This window comes from Bos javanicus, chromosome 13 (genome assembly GCF_032452875.1).
Source record: "Bos javanicus breed banteng chromosome 13, ARS-OSU_banteng_1.0, whole genome shotgun sequence".
NCBI lineage: Eukaryota > Metazoa > Chordata > Mammalia > Artiodactyla > Bovidae > Bos > Bos javanicus.
Window position 1 is genome coordinate 75,051,051 of NC_083880.1, and position 19,115 is coordinate 75,070,165.

Below are 19,115 nucleotides of genomic sequence, written 5' to 3' on the forward strand. Positions count from 1 at the left end.
CGTGCTAGCGCTCTGATTTACAGACCAAGTTTGCGTTTACAAAACATGTTCTGACCCATCTCACCCACGATCCTCCTCAGGACAGGACAGCCAGGTGGGTAGCACCTCCATTTTAAAGAGGAGGGAACCACGGCCAGTCAAACCCTGCACTCCTGGGAGACTGGGAACGCCCGGGTCGGTGCTGACGGCAGCCACAGGCTTCAGGATTTTCGTGCAGCCGGAGAATCCACAGCTTAAAACAAATACCTGAGATGAGCTGCTCAGTTTGGCTAAGAAACTTCAACAGCTGACCCATTAGCTGAAAGAAGACTTCTGACTCCCTTTCTGCTGGCTTAGGTTCCATGGGCTTAGAAGACAAACTAAACATGTTTATCCACTGCTGATATCAACAGGGCAGTTTCCCGCCACGTTCCCCTTAGCACTGGAGTATCACAAAGTACGCACCCACCGTGAAAACGGGTGACAGGCAGACAGCGAAGGGGCGAGGGAGAGCTATTACAGAGGAGGGCCACACACGTCTGTGTATAAGGAGCCTGTGTTTGGGGGCTGGTGCCTGGAGAGGGAGGGACGTGCGATGTGGTTAAGAATAGACAGACAGAGATCTATTCTAGTTGATAACGGACAGCCTGCTGATTAACCTCCATCACGTCACATCGACTTTCCAGAAACGATTGCAGCTGCGAGCTGACCTCTCTTCCCAACATCCTCAGCCCTGAGTTTACTTCTCACTTAGCACAGGGCTGCTCTGTCCCGACTCTGAATTTGTGAGAGCCCAGCTAGACTAGGAGACTCAGGGCCACAAGTTATACCCCTGTGTGGACCGTAGCGCTTGGCACGCTGCTCCGCACGCAGACGGAGCCCAACAAGCGCATCTGACTCAATGGAAGAGACTGGGACGCCCCGCAGTGTCGTAGATCTGAGACTCCCCTATCGAGACCTCGGAAACACTCACTGGGATAAGAGCTTGGTTCCGCTTTCCACGAGCCGCGTCAGCACAACGATGCCATCCATGTTGATGAACTCGGTGGCGAAGGTCACGTCGGCAGAGAGCTTGGCCAGCTCCTTCATGGCGTCCAGCCGGGTCTCCATGCTGGAGGACTGGGTCCTCTCCATCAGCTGGCGTGCAGCCCGGGACTATGGGACCAAGGACAAGACACAGGACATCAGCTCCCCGTGGTGGGTCACTGCTCTGTGAATAGCTCCCAGGGGCCCCTGTGGACTCTCAAGCCCAAGGCAGAAAGAGCTTTTCACACTGCTTAATATTTGCCAAATAAATGTTTATTGGATCCATCAGGGAATCACCAGTAGGTCAAGACAGATCTGTAGCCAAGTGTATCCTTTCTGTATCACTCTGGTCTATGTATTAAAAAGAGTTCCACAGATGGAACATAAGAGATCTGAGAGATGACAATCCACTACCGACGGCAAGTCATAGAGAGACAGACGAATGCTGCTGTTAAGTTGCTAAGTCGTGTCCACCTCTGCGACCCCATGAACTGCAGCACGCCAGGCTTCCTTGTCCTTCACTATCTCTCGGAATTTACTCAAATTCATGTCCATCAAGCCAGTGATGCTATCGAACCATCTCATCCTCTGCCATCCCCTTCTCCTTTTGCCTTCATTCTTTCCCAGCATCAGGGTTTTTCCAATGAATCAACAGATAATGGTTCAATCAATACTGGAGAGTTTTTCTTTTTTTAAATTGACTTTCAGTTGATTTAGAATTTTGTGTTAGTTTCTAGTGTGTACCGAAGTGTCACATGTTTTCTACACATACATTCCTTTTCGTGTTCTTTCCCTTCATGGTTTATTATAGGATACTGAAGCTAGTTCCCTGTGCTATGCGGTAGGACCTTGTAGTTTATACCTGCTAATCCCAGATTCCTGATTTACCCCTCCCCCACCCCCTTCCCCATTTGGTACCCGTAAGAGTTCTCTATTAACTAAAGCCATCAGACAGCGGAAGAGGTTGTCTCTTGAAGTACTGGGCTCTTGGTCACTGGAAGCAATCAAGGAAAATCTGGATGACATCTGTCAAAAGTGCTATCGGAGGAATTCCTGCATTGGATGGAGAATTCAATCTGATGACCTCTAAGGTCTCTTTTTCAATCTGAAACTGGTAAGCCCAATACACATACATACATATATATATATATATATATATGTACACACACATATATATATACACTTACTTTCTCTCAGAAGTCCAAATCATTGTTCCTCAAAGTGCTAGCCCTGGAGAAACTTTAAGAATGCCAAGCAGCAGCTAATTTCGAGACAGCTTTTAGAAAAGGACCAGCGGCGCCAGAGCCTCCCTGAGCAGGCGGCCCCTTCCCTCCTGGAGCGCCTGCCTCCTCTTGCAAACACGACTGCGACCCCTCCTCCCGTGTTCACGGGTCCTTCAGGGTTCAGGGTTGCTGAACTTCTTAACTGTACAGCCAGCGCCTCACATCTTACTGGTTCATCACTCTATTTTCTGTGTGTTAATTTCATGGTCTCGGTTTGAATGGAAGAGTCTGGAGAGCAAAAACGCTCCCGGGGTCTTAATTTTTCTTACAGTGCTAAAGCAAGTGACCGGAGCCCCCGTTCTCCGCTGTCAAGGAGTTAGGCTGCCCGCATCTCTCCCAAGCGACCGGAGCCCCCGTTCTCCACTGGCGAGGAGTCAGGCTGCCCGTGTCTCTCCCTTCCAACCATGCACAGCTCTTGAGGACACAGTGGAGAACATGAGCGCGGAAGAAAGGGCCACGGGACAGAACAATTCGAAGAGCACTGGCCTGCACCACACTCAGAACCTTCCAACCCCAAATGTTCACTTTCCTCCTGAGACGGCGTTTCTGGGTGGCCGCTTCCCGCAGCTCCTGTTCCAGGGAAAGTCACCTGGTCTGCGCAGGGGCCCGGAAAACGCTTGGGCACGTCTGTGAAGGACACAGCTCCCAGGCTGTCATGTTAAACTGGCAGAGCGTCTGGGGCAGAGATGGGGTCCTTAGAACGAGAAGAACGAGAGGGAGGGAAGCGGGAGGCAGAGATGCCGTGAACACTGGCTCTGTGGCTCCCAGACCTGGGTCTGAGATGCGGCTCTGACCTGTCCTGAGTGTCGACAACTGGCAAGTTGTTGAACCTGAGTCTCAGTTTCCTGATCTGAAAAATGGGGCTGTAGAGAGTACTCATCTCATGATACCCTATGTGAAAGGATTCAGCTAAACCCAGGCATTCAGCAAAAAGCAGCTGCGGGTACTGTGCAGACGGAGCAGGCACTCACGTTACCAAGGGAACAGGGGCCAGGAACGCCCTCCATTACATGTCCGTAACAGGACACACGAAAAGCTGCAAGAGAAGCTGCAGACGCGCTGAGGCCACCCCCATGTCACCGGTCCTGCTCTGGCCGAGCAGTCAGGGCGGTGGGCCCCTCCTGTCCTGTGGGCACCAAGGTCCCGCCCGTCCGGTCACTCGCCCCCTCTTTCCCGCACTGGCAACCTCTGTCTCTTCCATCTGAAAACATTCTCAAGGACACAGAAAAACCACCAGAGAAGGTAACAACCCTGACGGGTCGGAGGAGGTGGGGAGCTAGGCAGAGGAGACGAGAGTGGGAGGGAGACCTTTCGCTGGCTCTCTGTCAAACCTTTTTGATTTTAAAATACACGAATGTTTCTCCTCTTTTTAAGAAAGTGTATCTTTTCAACTCCATACCCCCGAGCTGGAACCTTCTCTATCTACTTCCTTTTAAACCCTTTTATACTCCTGATAATGCGGTGAGTGGAAGGTCCTTGCCTCGGAAAGTCGACGCACTGCCGCCTGGCTGCCACCGGCCAGGGACCAGTCTCCCAGACCCACAGACGGCTCTTCTGTCCTCAGCTTCCCTTCTCTCTGCTCACTGCGGACCACGCCGCCCTCCATTCTGACGCTGCCCCTGCCCTCGGCTCCTAAGCCGCTTCAAACTCCTGTTTCCTTCCCACCTTCTGGATGCCTCCTCAGCTACCTGGAAGGGCTGCCCTGGCAGAAACCAGGGGGCCAGTGTGGACTGTCTCGCTCCTTCCAGCTTCTTCGCCAAGCTCACCTCCACTTTTCCCGCCCACCCTTCCATCTCCATGGCCACTGCCTTCACGGGCTGTTAACACTGCTCATCGGCTTCTTGAAGATGCCTTCTGCCATCTTCCATACTGTCACTTTCTAAAGTCATCTTTCTAAAATATAAATCTAAATAAAATATTGCTTCCCGCTTAAAGTCTTTCAGTGTCCCCACACCCCCTTCTGGATAAAGTCCAACCTGCAAGAAGGCCACTGAGGAACCTTCTGTTGGCTTCCGACTGATTGCTACGGGCCCCGGCCACCCACTCCCGCACCACCTAACAAGGCACGTCTCTGGGCATGGAGTACCCTTCCTTCTCCTCTTTCTTCAGCTGACTCCTGCTTACCCTTCAACACCGGAACCACATGTCCCCTCCTCTGGAAGGGCTTTCTGGGACTCCTCAGGCTGAGTCAGGCGGGCCCTTTTCTGAGTTCCCACAGCTCCCTGAGCAACTTTCTCTCCAGACCCCAGAAGGCCTTATACTATATTTGTTTACTCCCCATTAGGCTGTGAGAGCAAAGACGGGCATTTTTCACCTCCAAGTCTTACTTTCTAGAACAGAGTCTGGCCCAGGGCAGGGACTCACGTACACCTGACAGATAAAAGAATTCCTAAGGAAAGCAGAATACCTACCGGGGAGATAGCCAGCTGTAAGATTGTCCCATTCTTAATGTCGCTGCGAGTCTGGGTGGCAAAGAGAAACAAAGAGCAGCTAAGATAAAATATTAAAATTGGGCAAGTGAGCTGAATCAACAAGAACCTTCTGTCATTTTTAAAGGAGTTGTAACTGACACTCCTCAGTCAGGCCCTCTCCTCCTGCTTGTTTCTTGGCCACGAATTTCTAAGACGCTTTTCGAGCACCTCTCAGGAAGCAGAAGCCACATTTTCCAGCCACTAGAGGAGAGTAAGGGCTGACGCGCCCTGACCTGCCCAGGGAGCGGCTCTCACCCCAGTAAGAGGAAGCCCCCTGAGGGCCATCGGCACCACTGCCTTGGGCTGCTCACTTGAGAGCGAGTCCCTGTACTAACCTGTTCGGTGATGTAGAGCTGGGGACCATCTGCGTAACGGAGGGTGTAATACTCCGGGTTTGGCAATGACCACCTACGTAAGAGAAAAACAGCAGCCTCTTTGGCCATACATACCTGGGGGCCTGTCTAGAAGCTGCAAATAAAGAACTTTCAGTAGAGCTGCTGAAGGGATTGGGTGGCCGGTGTGATGTACGGGAGAGAAAAAACAAAGCTTTGGGTTGAGATATTCAACAGTAACCCCCTCTGCCTTCTGCAGAGACTGGCACCACAAAGGTGGCACGTGCAATTCGGCATGGGTCTCAGACCCCACCAGGACCTCAGGTGGGGCACTCCTACAGACTGACAGCAGGTCTTGGGGACATCCCCGCCAGCGATCCTTCCGTCGTGGGAGCCCCGGACTGGGGACCCACCTAACTGCAGGTCCTCGGGCAGGATTCCTCTCAAGGTCTGGCAGTGCCCCTCTGTCTTTAGTCTGTCACTGTCTGCAACAGGGGGCAATTTCAACTCACCCATCACAAACTTCCTTGATGATGGACGCCAGGGGCCGTTTCTGAAAGAGAGGAGGGTGGTGGGTATGGGGGCAGAGATCCTTCACCAGCTGCCACACCCTGCTAGTGCCAGGGTCCTGGTGAGAGGGTCCGCCAGGCAGGCTCAGCCTGGCGCCTGAGCACGGACTTCTTCTCTGAGACCTGTTCTCGAAGAGGAAGCCTCTTGCAGGCCATGGTGACCAGCCTTCCAGAGCGGGCACAGGCCTTGGCTGACTCCTACTCCTGATGCCAGTGGTCCACGCCCCGAAAGACACCCCTACCCCGCACTCCCTGACTCCTCACTTCCAGAGCTTACCTGGTCAATTTCAAGGAGCTGTGCATTAGCACCTGGCCACTCGATGGCCACTTTGACGATGTCTGATGGTGGCGGCATCGTTCCCAATAGGGCCTGCCTCTCCAAGACAGACACACAGACACAGCTGCCTGGGGAGAAAGAATCAGAAAGAACGGGTTTGCCTTCGGTTTTCACTTTTGTTACATATTTTGAAAAATCGGAAGGTAGTGTCCAAAGAAACACATAGGACTACTTGCTTTGAGCTTTTCGAGATCACACCACAACCTTTCCTTGGGCCTTTTGTCTCTTTAGATTAAATCGGCTAGTAGAAAAGGGACAAACCTATCTATCCACTGCAGATAAGCCAGCAGCAAGATCTGCAATGTGACGCTTCAGCTGGACGGCCAGGAAGGCCCTGTGGTAAATGAGCATATTGACTGCAAAGCCCTGTCCTGGGACCTTGGGAGGGAGAAACATATGCCCGAAGACCAATAAGAACAGACACACGCTGTTCCTGGCTGGGTGGTTAAAGGAGCCCCGCCAGCTCTGCAGTCAGCCCTGATCCCAGAGTCAACAGGGCCCGGCCACAGCTCCTTGCTTCCTCCCTGCTTATTGCTGCCACTCCTTCCCCTTCAAGCCTCCCCCGTGTGGGATGACACAGGGTTCAGAAAATGGGGAAGAGAAGCGGGACAGGAAATGCTATCTTCATCCCAATTGCCCAGGGCAAGGGCCACCAAAAGAGAAGTGGAGGGAGGTGAGGACACTCCCACAAAGGCCCCACTATCGGAGGACAAGGCTTCAGAAGTACCTCTGACCCCACTCCCCTGCTGCCCTACAACACAAAGGAAAATAAATCATTTTGAACAAGCCTGGAAGATGGGCCACGTGACCAGTCTCCTAGGCAACTGACAGCTTAGTGGCGTTCCGGGCAGCAGCTAAAGCGTTCTCTCTCCAGGGTCTGATGCGGGAAGTTGCCCCACTGATGGATGATTTCAATGTGTGTTTATACTCCGTGCCCGCAGCTTCGAGAGAGGCCTCACTCTTCATCAAAAAGACCTTTCTCCTGTATCCTCCAAGTTTAACCATGCACCCGCAATTTCTGCTTCTGAATGGAGACTGCCTGCCTCTCCTGGAACATGCAACACAGCTGTTGCTACGCTGGTATTCATGGATGCCAGCACTTTTGCAGCCCAAGCACAGATGTCAGTTCTCACAGTACTTCTAAGTACAAACCTCTTTGGTGACGGGGTACAAGTCCCTTGGACTTCCCAGGTCGTGACGCTAGTGGTAAAGAACCCACCTACCAATGCATGAGACTTAAAGAGACCTGAGTTCGATCCCTGGTTTGGGAAGATGCCCTGGAGGAGGGCATGGCAACCCACTCCAGCATTCCTGCCTGGAGAATCCTATGGGCAAAGGAGTCTAGCAGGCTACAGTCCATGGAGTCGCAAAGAGTCAGACACGACTGAAGGGACTTGGCATGTACAAGTCCCTTACCTACCATCCCACAGGTCTCAGACAGAGGGAAGCTTTCCTGACCATTTCCTGACCAGGGTGGGCTGCTTCAGAAGTCGACTGTCAAAAATACCAGCACTTGGACTTCCCTGGTGGCCCAGGGGTTAAGAATCTGCCTGCTGATGCAGGGGACACATGTTTGATCCCTGGCCCGGGCAGATTCCACATGCCACGGGCAACCAAGCCTGAGAGCTGCAAGTACTGAAGCCCACGCACCCAAGAACCCCAGAACCTGTGCTCCACCACAAGAGAAGCCCAGGCTCCACGACAGGCACAGCCTCTGCTTGCCACAACTAGAGAAGACCTAGCACGGCCTCACACACACACACACACACACACACACACACGGTGTGTTTATACTACCAGCACTGTCAGAACACACACACACACAGTGTATTCCTGTTACCAGCACCGTCAGAACACGGCAGCACAGAAGAGATGGTTTTTGACGTGCTATCACGTACTTCGCTGAGTTCTGCCAGCAGCCTTATGAAGTAGGCACAACAGGATTATTTGAAGACATCTCCATTTGAAGGTGACAGAAGTGCAGCTCAGTGGGCTAAGCTACGCGAGCTCACTCAGCATAAAAGCGGTGAAGGGGACAGACGTGGAGCTGACTTTGGCCAGCGCACCCCCTGCGCCCCCACCCCCCACTGAGCTGGCTTGAATTTCTGCTCACTGCAACTGAATTAGGCCTAAAGGTGAAGTGGGCTGGCCTCATGGCTCTGAGAGCTTTCACATCTTCTGCAGCTCCAGGCGGAACTTCTCACATGTGATTTCTATGTGCCTAGACACACAACAAATCTCTGAAAAGAAACGGGCCCAAGTCCTGGTGGAGATGCTCTGCTCAGGTGACAGAGCAAAGCAGGCATGGTACCATGAATCTCTGGATCCCCAGGACACCCTTATCCTTCTCTAAGGGTATCCTTGTCATACCATTTTAATTTAGATACAAATTACATAAAATACAATGCAGAGTTTATGTATATATGTGTGTATACATATGTAAATACACACATATATATACATACACAAAAAACAGAAACACACACACACACCTTCCTGTAACCACCCACCTAAAACAAGACACCAAACATTTCACACCCCCCAAATTTCCCTCCTACCTCTTTCTGGTCAGCCCCTCACCCACCAGCCCTCCAAGAGGCAACTTCTTTCTGACTTGTATCACCATGGATTGTCCTGCAGCCTTTTGTATTAATATAAATACTTCATACATGTGGAAATGCACAACATGGCCTCTAAGACCATTTGTTATTTAATTTAGTTTCTTCTTCTTTTTTTTAACTTTTTGGCCAGAGTGAGGCATATGGGATCTTAGTTCCCGGACCAGGGATCGAACTCACGTCACCTTCAGTGAAGCACGGAGTCTTAACCACTGGACCTCCAGGGAAGCCCCTGGTTTCTTCTTTTTAAAATCAGCAGGCCGTGTAGGTGCAAGAGGAAGAGTGCTGGGCTGGGATGCCGGTCCCTGCTGAAGAAAGCACCTGGGTTCAGAGCCAGAGGACTCGGGACCTGGTCACAGCTCCGTCGCTGAGTGTCTGGGTGATGACGTGTCCCTTTCACCCAAGTCTCGATTTTCCTCTCACCTGCGAGGCGAGACTGTGGAACTAAAGCACGTGTAATGTGCCTTTTAAGTCTAAGATTCTAAACTAGAGCTTAGAATTCCAAATGAAGACTGCCCATTTCAAAGTTTTATGCGTAAGAATCTTCACCTTTACTTCAGTGGTACTGCTAAGAAACCAATCATATATTTTGGAACTCCTAAACAAAGCTGACACTCATCACTGTATTTTACAGTTACACTTCACTTTGATCCATATGGCATATCCTAGGCTGATTATCTCTTTATTAAAGTCAGCCATGAGTGATTCTTGTCTGTTCCAAAAATTCACATCCCTGTGAAAGCACGGGGATTTGCAATCGCTGGGACTATTCCAGAGACACTGTAAGCCCCTGTTCTCTGCGATTCTGCCCTTTCCCCAAATGCCCAGGCAGCCCACGTGTGTTGGCACTCTCTCCACCCGCACCACAGCCTATGGGACCAAGGTGAACACCCACTCTCCGCAGACTAATCCAATCCGCTCTCTTGAGCTTAAAAGACACAGGATAAGGGAGATGGATGTTGACGGGCTCTGAGCAGGCCAGTCAGCTTCAGAGTGGGGACCACGGCAGGCCAAAGATACAGGAGACGCAAAAACCACGGGCCTTACAGAGGAAGGAGATAAATAGACGGCAGCCTAACGCGCACAGGGCACGGAGCAGGCCCTTAAGGAACACTGGCCGGAACACTGAAGAGCAAAGCCCACTTAGACAAGTCTAGCTTGTTAACAACAGTTCAGTTACGCGGTGGCTTCGTGGCAGTCATCCTGTGTATAACAGTAATGTGCAGACGGCCTCTTCACACTCCATCGCACATGGCTGTGGTGTTACTACTGCTGAAGCTCACCTGAACCCTGAACACCATCCCCATTAGACAGATGAGGCAACCGAAGTTCACACGGGATGAGAACGGGTCTTCCACATGCCTCCTTCCCATCTCCACACACACACAAAAACAAAAACAAAGAAACCACATCAGACTGGATCTCAAGATCGGCTCTTAGGGGAACCTTCCCTGGTGGTCCAGTGGTTAGGAGTTCACCTTCCAATGTAGGGGATGTGGGTTCGATCCTTAGTCGAGAAACTAAGATCCTACATGCCTTGGGGCAACTAAGTTTTCGAGCCACAGTGGAGACCCAGAGCACCCAAAAAAAAAAAAAAGACTGGGCTTCGGGCCTTCACAGCTGGTTCTCTTCTGTAGCAGCCCTGTGCGATGTTACTCCATTTTACGGACAAGAAACAGAGGCACAGATAAATTAAGCTCCGTGCTCAGCGTCATGCAGCTAGTAAGCGGCACCACCAGAATGTGACCCCAGCCAGTCTGGCTGTTTGAAAGCCACATGAAAGCAGGGGGCACTGTACCCACAGCAGGTCCTCCGGGGAGGATGTGGGCGTGCTGGACCTGAAGCTGAAGCACACCGAGGCTGCACCAACAAGAGCTCACCACAGTGACAGAAAACGGAGTCCACTGTCTAAAGAAGGTGACCTCCACTCTCCTGCACGGGGCTCCGTCCGTCATGGTCCAGCCGGACCTTCCTGGACTACTTGTTATTTCCACGAGGCAGGGCACGTTCCTCCTCCTCCTCTGTGTCTTTGCACATTTCCTTCCTTCCTTGGACTGTCAGGAGAGCTCGTATGCAACCTTCAGAGCCCTGCTCAAATGTCATTTCCGCTCTGCACCAGTCTTGGCGATGTGAAATAGGACAGGACCCCGTGTTCTCATGGCCTTCTGTCCACAGCTCTGCGAAGGCTCCCAGGCTACCCCATTACAGCTTTAGATTCAGACAGCTCTCTTCTCCACTCTCTCCTCCTGGGGACAGGTCCAACCCTGCAGCTTCGTCACCTAGCACAGCATTATGAGCACCTGTATCTGCTCAAATCCAACAGCTCCGACTTCTTCAACTCCTACAAGCCAGGGCCGGTGGCACACGGAAGGGGGCGGGCACCGGGCACTCCAGCTGTGTGTTCCCTCCATGACCCAGCACCTTCTAACTCCACAGCATTTCCAGTGTTTTCACATCTATCATCAGATGTGTCTCACTGGAGAATCAGATGTAGCACATCTGACTCCAGTTAAAAGATGGAGGGAAAACATCCTTCTGCTTTTCTCCCTTGGAAACATTAGGAGACAGGAGGCTAGAAGAGTGATATTCTCCAGGTAACAGCCCCATGGACAGAGGAGCCTGGAGGGGTACAGTCCGAGGGGTCAGAGTCGGATGTGACTTAGTGACTCAACAACGATAACAAACAGCCTGAGGATAAAGGATCTCCTTGTGGGGAACCCTTTCAGCGCTCCTTTGCTTACTCTTTTCATTTTCACTTTAGAAAGGAAGCGAAAATTAGGTCGAAGCAATTCAATAACATTGTAAAATTCTCAGGGTTATAAATAGCCTCTTGCTCTACCTCGGCAGTCCCACAGAGTTCAACAGCTAATGGCTAGGATGAGGGAGCTTTGGGTCCACATCCAGGACCAGAGGGCAAAGAAGTCATCAACCCCTTTCAATTAAATGACTCTCCACCCCACCCCACCCCGCCCCCTTTCAAATACTACAGACACAAAGATGACTGGGGGAACTGCTGCTGCTGCTGCTAAGGCCACCAAACAAGAGGAGAGATGCACAGCGATGTGGGGAAGATAATTCTACTCTAAGACTTGAGAATGAAAGCCCAGGTTTTCAAAGGCGAAGCTGGGGAAAACAAGAGGAAAACAAGGACCTTCGTGTCTCCAGTGAGCCTTCTTTAAGTGGCTGCTGGAAGGTGTGCTTATAAAGTCAGCACAGTTACAAAAGGCCCCACTGAGCTCCATCAATTAACCACGCCTGCATCGGGGGCGGGGGTGGGGTGGGAGGACTACTCCTGGGAGCGGGATACTGAGAGCCCAGCAGAAAGGAAGTGAAAGCCGATCCCTGGCCATTAGTAAGGAATTCAGAATGAAGAAGGAAGGCCAGAAGGTTCCAGCTTTCCACCCTCCCCCCTCATTCCTAAGGACCAGGGCTGACTGTGCTTTTTTGTTTCATTCTTTTGCTTTTGATACAGTGGGGGAGGCTCCGGGGAGGTTGGTTTCTGTTTCCTGAGATAGAACCCACGGCATCAGAAAGGGGACCAGAGGTCACACCCTCTTTCTAATCAACAGCACAATCTCCACAGAGGCTTCTCCCTTGGCCAGCTTCTCAAGTGAGAAGTGACTCAACTTCCCTCCGGTCAGACCCCCGAGTGAAGGCGAGACTCGGGTGTACGGGGAGGGAAGCTGGGTTTGCAGGCTCGGATTCTGCCAATCACTGCTAGAAACACCTAGAAGGACCATCGTATCAGTGGCAGCTGAGGTTTCTCCCCAGTTTTTCTGTCGGACACAAAACTCACCCAAACACTTAGTTAAAAGCCACTGACTTAGAGCCACAAGCGTGGTGAGGAAGGGTGTGGGAAGACGGGAATTGTCTGGGTTTATTCTCACGAAACACCCGCTCTAAGAACCACCCAGGTCTCTGGCTTAGAAAACTTCTGCAGCGCCCCGTGCTTATAGAATTGCGCTTAGACTCCTCAGCAGGGCACCCGGCTCCTTCCAGTCCCACCACGGACCCTCCTCGTGGATACTCCAAATGTCCCAGTGGACCACCCTGTTCCCCCGACTGCCAGACGCTTCCAAGTCGTACTTCGGTCTCAGCCGTTACTGCCTCCATCTGGTCTGGCTGCCAAACTTCTCCTCGAGCTCCGAAGCCCAACAGTCCCTCTTCTGTGCGGCCTTCCTGGTGCTCTGACCTCAGGCAAAGAGAACTGTGCTCTCGTTTGCATTCGCATCTTTTACACATGGTCACGATCCAGCTGATTCACAACTGCATATGCAGCCTTTTCTCTTGCTCTTCAGACTGTGACCTGCCTTCCAGCACCACCGACGCTGCCGGGGAGCCCCAGGTAACGCAGAATCACCCACTCCAGCCCTGACCTGCTGAACCAGAAGCTGCCTTCAAACAAGATTCCCAGCTGGTTGGCACGCACGTGACAGTCTGAGGAGCCAGACTCAAGACTGGTGGTTCTCCGCTCTGGTTGTGCCTCGTCCAGGCCCACCCCGGGTGGCTGCAACACCCACCTCCCCACCCCCAGCAGGTGACTGTGATGGGCAGCCAGGGCTGGGAGCCACAGCTCCAGGCTGCCAGCTGAGGCCAGGGACTCATCAAGTCCGTATCTACTCCCCTGCCCCACCTTTCCCCAAGGCTGGCGGCACAGGGCCTGGCACACAGCTGTGCCCACGGAATTCCACACCAAAAATACCCTCGAGGATGCCCCTGAACCTGACTGCCTTTAAAAGAGAAACAAAAACTCTAATGACAGAGGACTAGCTGTTGCCTAGAACTCTGCAAATCCCTAGTCATCGAGGTGGACGTAGGAGTCAGTGCTTCCAGATCACTTGCCTCAGTTTCCGGAAATGAAACAGACACTGGAGTGGAAAAGAAGGATGAATCAGAAGTCCTGCGGGCCTTCATGGGGCTGTGGTGCTGCGGCGGGGAGGCAGAGACTGTGTAGGGAGCAGGTATGCTGAGCTGAGAAGCCCTGGGGGATGACTGAAATCCCAGGCTGGGGGCCCGACTCCTTCAATCCTGACCCCAACAGCACAGCATCGCTCTTGCTGGAAAGCTGGGCCAAGCCTCTTGTTTTACGAAGACGGGAAGTGAGGCCCAGAGAAGCTGGCAAGGGCCCACCGCCAGTCAGGGGCAAGAGAAGGCCTCGCCCCGCGCTTCAGGGTCAGCCCTCCCCGGGCACGGGAGGCCTGGCCGACAGCTCTGCCACAAGCCCGAGCCTCGCTGGGCCTTAGGTCCTGATCGACATGAGGAGGCTGGACTAGGTGTAAGTGAGGTCCCTTCTAAGCTTGACGTTCTAGCACGGCAGAGTAACTTACTGAGGTTAGGAGCTCGTGTTCTGGGGTGGGACAGACCTGGATTTGGATCCCAGCTCTAAGAATTTCTTTACCTGTAAAATGGGGATTTCAATCAACCGACCCTACCCTATAAAGTTGTTGTGAACGATAATACGCGTAATTCATTTAAGCATAGTACCTGACCCACAGTAAGCGGAGTTCCAACCCTGTGAACTTGACGAAGTTGCAAAGCACGGTCACTGTGTTTCCCTGGCATGACAAAGCCCTATCTACTGGGCTTTACCACACTGATGACAGAATGAGAGAACATACGTTAAGGCAATCAGAGAGGGGAAATATAATAATGATAGTAAATATAATAATCAGATAATAAATATTGTAACAATTGTATAATATAATGATGATGTGATATATAATACTTAACATTCCTTTCCTAGCAGAACCTTGGAGAGCTTCAGAGTTCCAGAGCAGTGGCCACTACAACGCCTAGCACAAAGCAGGTGCTCAACAAACTTTTCTACTGGCTCAGTTAAAACTACTGTGCCTAATGGCTTCACAAATTTCAGCTGCTTAAGCCAGGCAGCACCTACATGGGAACTGTAGGAAACTGCGAAGGACCCCTTGCCACAGCCTAGAGGATTTCAAACCCAGCACTTGACACACGTTATGCAGCTGCTGCAGCCTCTGCACACCAGATCCTGGTCCTCCACTACACTGCAGAGTATCCAGCCGCTCATCTAATCCTTCCGTGATCTGGCCTTGTCTTTCCGCATACCCAGTTGGCGTCCTGAAGATGAGGGCTGTGACCACACTCCCCAGTCTCCCCAGATCCTGGTCTCACAGTGATGGGGACCTCACTCAGCCAGCTGCTGTTGAACTGAACAGCCAGACTGTTAATTGGCACCTTGTACGAGATGCTGCGGGCTGGGTACATTTTTCGACCCAAGGGCCAGGCTGAGTTGGTGTAGGCGCTGAGCTGCGGTGACTGGACCCAGAAGCACTGGTTTTGCAGGTTTTTCCTCAACTGCATCAAGCGCGCTTGTTCCTGAGCCATCTACATAGGTGGCACACGTGCACCCGGACACACTGACTCTGCAAGGACAAGGCAGAGTAAGTGCGACCCACAGGTGCCGTTTTGGGGGGAGAAGTTTAGCCTCCACTTCTGGCACCCCCGGACTCCCCTGGCGCCTCCCGGAAGCAGCACAGGGTACAGAAGGACCAAACTCCAGATGAAGAGATTGGGGTCCTGGGTCCCATCTTGCTTCCTCCGCTCACAAACTTTAGGATGACTGCTGGCAGGCAACATGACTTCTAGGAGCTTCATTATGTTTATTAGTGAAATGCACGTAACAATAATTACCTCAAACGGTTTAAGGCAATTAAATGCTGCCGGTATATACAGCTTCTAGCACTGCACACCCCTATGAGTGGCTATTGAGCAGCTGATACGTGGTTATCACAAGCTGAGATGGGCCCTAGGTATAAAACACGCATCAGATTTCAAAGGCTTATTGTTGTTTAGTCTCTAAGTTATGTCCAGTTCTTTTGCAACTCCATGGACTGTAGCCCACCAGGCTCCTCTGTCCATGGGATTTGCCAGAAAGAATACTGGAGCGGTTGCCATTTCCTTCTCCAGGGGATCCTCCTGACCCAAGGATTGAACCCATGTCTCCTGCATTAGTTGGTGGATTCTTTACCAGTGAGCCACCAGGGAAGCCCTTCACAGGCTTAATAACACACAAAAATGTTAATACCTCACTAGTAATGTTTTTTTATTGATTATATGTCAAAAGAGTATTCTTTGAAAATCTACTAGGTTCAGTAAAATGACAAGAAGTAATTTCACTTTTTCCCCTTTTTCTTTTTTTGGCTGCTCCGGGACTTAGATGCAGCAGGCAGGATCTAATTCCCTGACCAGGGATCCAACTCAGGCGCCCCCTACACTGGGAGTGCAGAACCTCAGCCACTGAATCACCACGGAAGTCATTTGCTTTTTTAGTGTGGCTATCAAAACTTTTTTAACCACAAATATTGCATTATATTTCCACTGGACAGCAATGCTTGAGCACAGAGCCTGGCACAGTTTGTGAAGGACATTAGAGCTGCGACTCACACCCTGTACCTCTGGCCAAAGCCAAGTCCTCCATTCATATGTTTAACACACATTCACAGTGCCTGGCCCTGGGCAAGATGCAGGAAATACAAGGAGCAACGACGGACCCTTTCTTTTCCCCTGTGGACCTTACTACCTGGGGATGGGGGGACAGACAGACACGAATACGTTCATAAATATATGTCAAACTGCTGTTCAAGTGGCGTGAAGGAGAAGTACAGAGGGTGATGAAAGCGGGGAATTCACTTGCTGGGGCCAGGGATGCCTCTAGAGGAACTGATACTTGAGTGGAGATTTGAAAGATAAAGAGGACTTGACTGGAAGAAGGCAGGAGGGGAAGGTACTTCCTGGGGAGTAGGAAAGAAGGTTAAGGGTGCAGACTCTGATCTGGCCCAGGGCTCGGTATGTAGCAGGAACAAGAAAAGGCCAGTGTGACAAGAGTACTGAGCAAGAAGGGTTAGTAGATGGAGACTAGAGAGGAGAGGTGGGTGGCATCCCATCTCCAGAGCTTGGGTGAGGATCTGAGGGTGGTCCTGCAAAGAGGTGGAAGCCGGCCAGTTACAAAGTAAGCCAGGGAACGGATCTGGATGGAATTTTGAAAAGATCCCTCGGGCCACGGTGCGAGGCCCACAGGAGAGCGGCCCCAGCGCCTGCGTGGGCAGATGGGTTAGAACACTGCATCAGTCCAGGTAAGAGGCGAGAGAGGTCTGCACTGAGGGGGAAGCGGCAGAGATGCCAGTAAATCAACGGTCTGGGGGACTCCAGGGCCGGCCCGGTAGCCGGGGCGGGGTGATGAGCAGGGTCTGTTTGTGCAGGAGAGGGCGGCGATATAAAGGGAGACTCCCCAGGCTTCCGACGGGTGCCACCCAGCCCCACACACTCCCGGGCTCCGATCGAGTCCTCAGCCAGCCGCTCCCCCTCCGGTCACCCCCTCCCTGCCCCCAGCATCTCGTTTCGCCCCCTGGTTCCATCCTCCCACCCTTCTCCTTTCCGACCCCGCGTCCCCTACCCGGCCTAGCCGCCGCTCCTCAAGGCCTGTTCCGCCCTCTTCCCCACCAGCCGGCCCTTCTGGCTTGGGGACCCGGTGCCCTCCGGTCCCGGCGGGCCCACCTGGGGCCTGCTGACCTCTTCGGGGGCCCAGGCCCGCCCTCTCCAGCCCCCAGGCCCCTGGGCAGAAGCAGGCCTCAGCCCTCCGCCCGTTCCCCGGCCCGGCCCGGCCCCTCTGCCCTCCGCCCCTCGGGCCAGGTCCCACTCCGCTGCCCGGCGCGCCCCGGCCCCAGGAGCGCCCCACACTCACCAGGGCGCCGACCAAGGCCCAGCTCCCGCGCCGAGGTCCCCCAGCCGCCGCTCCGCTAAGCCTCCCGCCTGCCCGGCCCTCTCGGGACCCCGCCCCGCGCACGCCGACCCAGGCTCCTATTGCTCCGTTTCGCCGTCACGCTGAGCTCTCTTTCTTCAATTGGGCGGATTGCCTGTCACTCAAAACAGGGAGGGCCCAACTGCCCGGGCGGGGAAGAGGGAGCCGCCGGTCTCCACCCGGCTGCCCGAGGCCTCTTAAAGGCGCAGCCTGTTTCTCCCGCCTCGGGTTATTGATTTTGGAGAAATGGGATCCCCTCCACGCCCCCCGGCAAATGCAAGAAGCAGCCTTTCCTCCCCACATTCCCCTGCTCCCCGAAACTTTTCTTTTGGCACAGCCTGGGTCCCAGGTGATAAATCAGAGGTTTTGAGGGCTCAGATGTCCTCCAATGGCACTCGGCCGGGTGCCCAGCAGGCATGGAACGCACACAGCAGTGGGATAACTGTGGTTTGGAGAACTGAGTGGGAGGTGACAGTCGTGTCAGAGGCTGTGAGCAGCCGCGGCTGCTCACCACCGAGCTGGAGCTAATTATACACGCACCCAGGGCTGACCGTGGGCGCGGAGTAGAGGCAGAGGGGTACAGCTCAGCCGTACTGCTGGTAGGGACCCGTGGGAGGTGGTATTTGTCACTGCACCTGCGGATCGGAGCCGGGCCCTGCGCCAGGGCCTCACTCGTGCTGCCTCCCTTTTACACGCACAGCAACTCCGATGTAGGTTTTAAATGGGTTCCCTGACCGTCCAGCTAGTGATGGGCAGAGCAAAACTCCGGCCTGTGCCTGATTGATTCTAAAGTCAATGCTTTAACCGTCTTGTCTCAGGGATCCTTACAACCCCCTGAGGGATGGGTATTTTGTTGTCCCGTTTACAGATGCTCAACGAAGAGAGGAAATAATGAAACTGATACTCAGCAAAGAGACTAAATAAGGACTCTCATTTATATGGCACTTTACACTCTGCAAAGCATCTGAAAGGCAGTTTTACATATGTTGTTTCATTTGATCCTCAAAACATCTTGGAATTGAAGATGACCTTTATTAGTCCCCTTTTACTGGTGAATACAATGATGCTCATGGAGGTTGTGGCTTAGTAATAGCTAACATAGCTACAGCCCTTGCAGAAGTCATCAGCAAACTTTCCATAAATATCCAGATAGTAAATGCTTTTGGCTATACAGCCTCTGTCAAAACTATTCAACTGTGCTGTTGGACTGTGAAAGCAGCCACAGACGATATGTAAACCAGTGAGGGTGGCTGTGTTCCAATGCAACTTTATTTACAAAAAATAGGTGTTGACCTGTGGCTGTACTTCGCCCAAGCCTTGCCTACCAAAGCTTTTAGTAGACCATCGCTTTGTGAGATCTTCACAGAAGACTGTTATTATTCAGGCTGTCCTTTTTAATTATTAATGAATTACTGTAGACGTTATCATCCTCATCGTTTTACAAAGGAGAAACTGAAGGTGTAGCAAGGTTAAGGATTATATTTGAGGTCAACTCAGGAACTAGAATGCAGAGTTCCAAAGAATAGCAAGAAGAGATAAGAAAGCCTTCCTCAGCAATCAATGCAAAGAAATAGAGGAAAACAACAGAATGGGAAAGACTAGAGATCTCTTCAAGAAAATTAGAGATACCAAGGGAACATTTCATGCAAAGATGGGCTCGATAAAGGACAGAAATGGTATGGACCTAACAGAAGCAGAAGATATTAAGAAGAGATGGCAAGAATACA

General features: G+C 52.3%; 1 protein-coding gene across 7 annotated transcripts in view; it reads right to left on the reverse strand.

The window, feature by feature from the left end:
• The window catches only part of ELMO2 (engulfment and cell motility 2), a 38,340-nt gene extending 20,903 nt beyond the window's left edge, over nt 1-17,437 (reverse strand). For 2 of the 7 annotated variants that reach the window (XM_061437815.1, XM_061437812.1), the window contains exons 1-6: nt 17,332-17,437; nt 5,938-6,065; nt 5,604-5,644; nt 5,095-5,167; nt 4,700-4,750; nt 953-1,134 (exon numbers count right to left, since the gene is read on the reverse strand). In XM_061437815.1, coding sequence (XP_061293799.1) covers nt 953-1,134; nt 4,700-4,750; nt 5,095-5,167; nt 5,604-5,644; nt 5,938-6,015 — 425 coding nt within the window. In that variant the 5' untranslated portion in view covers nt 6,016-6,065; nt 17,332-17,437. Of the gene's footprint in view, nt 1-952; nt 1,135-4,699; nt 4,751-5,094; nt 5,168-5,603; nt 5,645-5,937; nt 6,066-8,795; nt 8,924-9,898; nt 9,978-17,331 lie in introns of those variants that run through there. The other 5 variants (XM_061437816.1, XM_061437814.1, XM_061437813.1 and 2 more) reach the window with 5 other exon arrangements.
• Nucleotides 17,438-19,115: the final 1,678 nt, after the last annotated feature.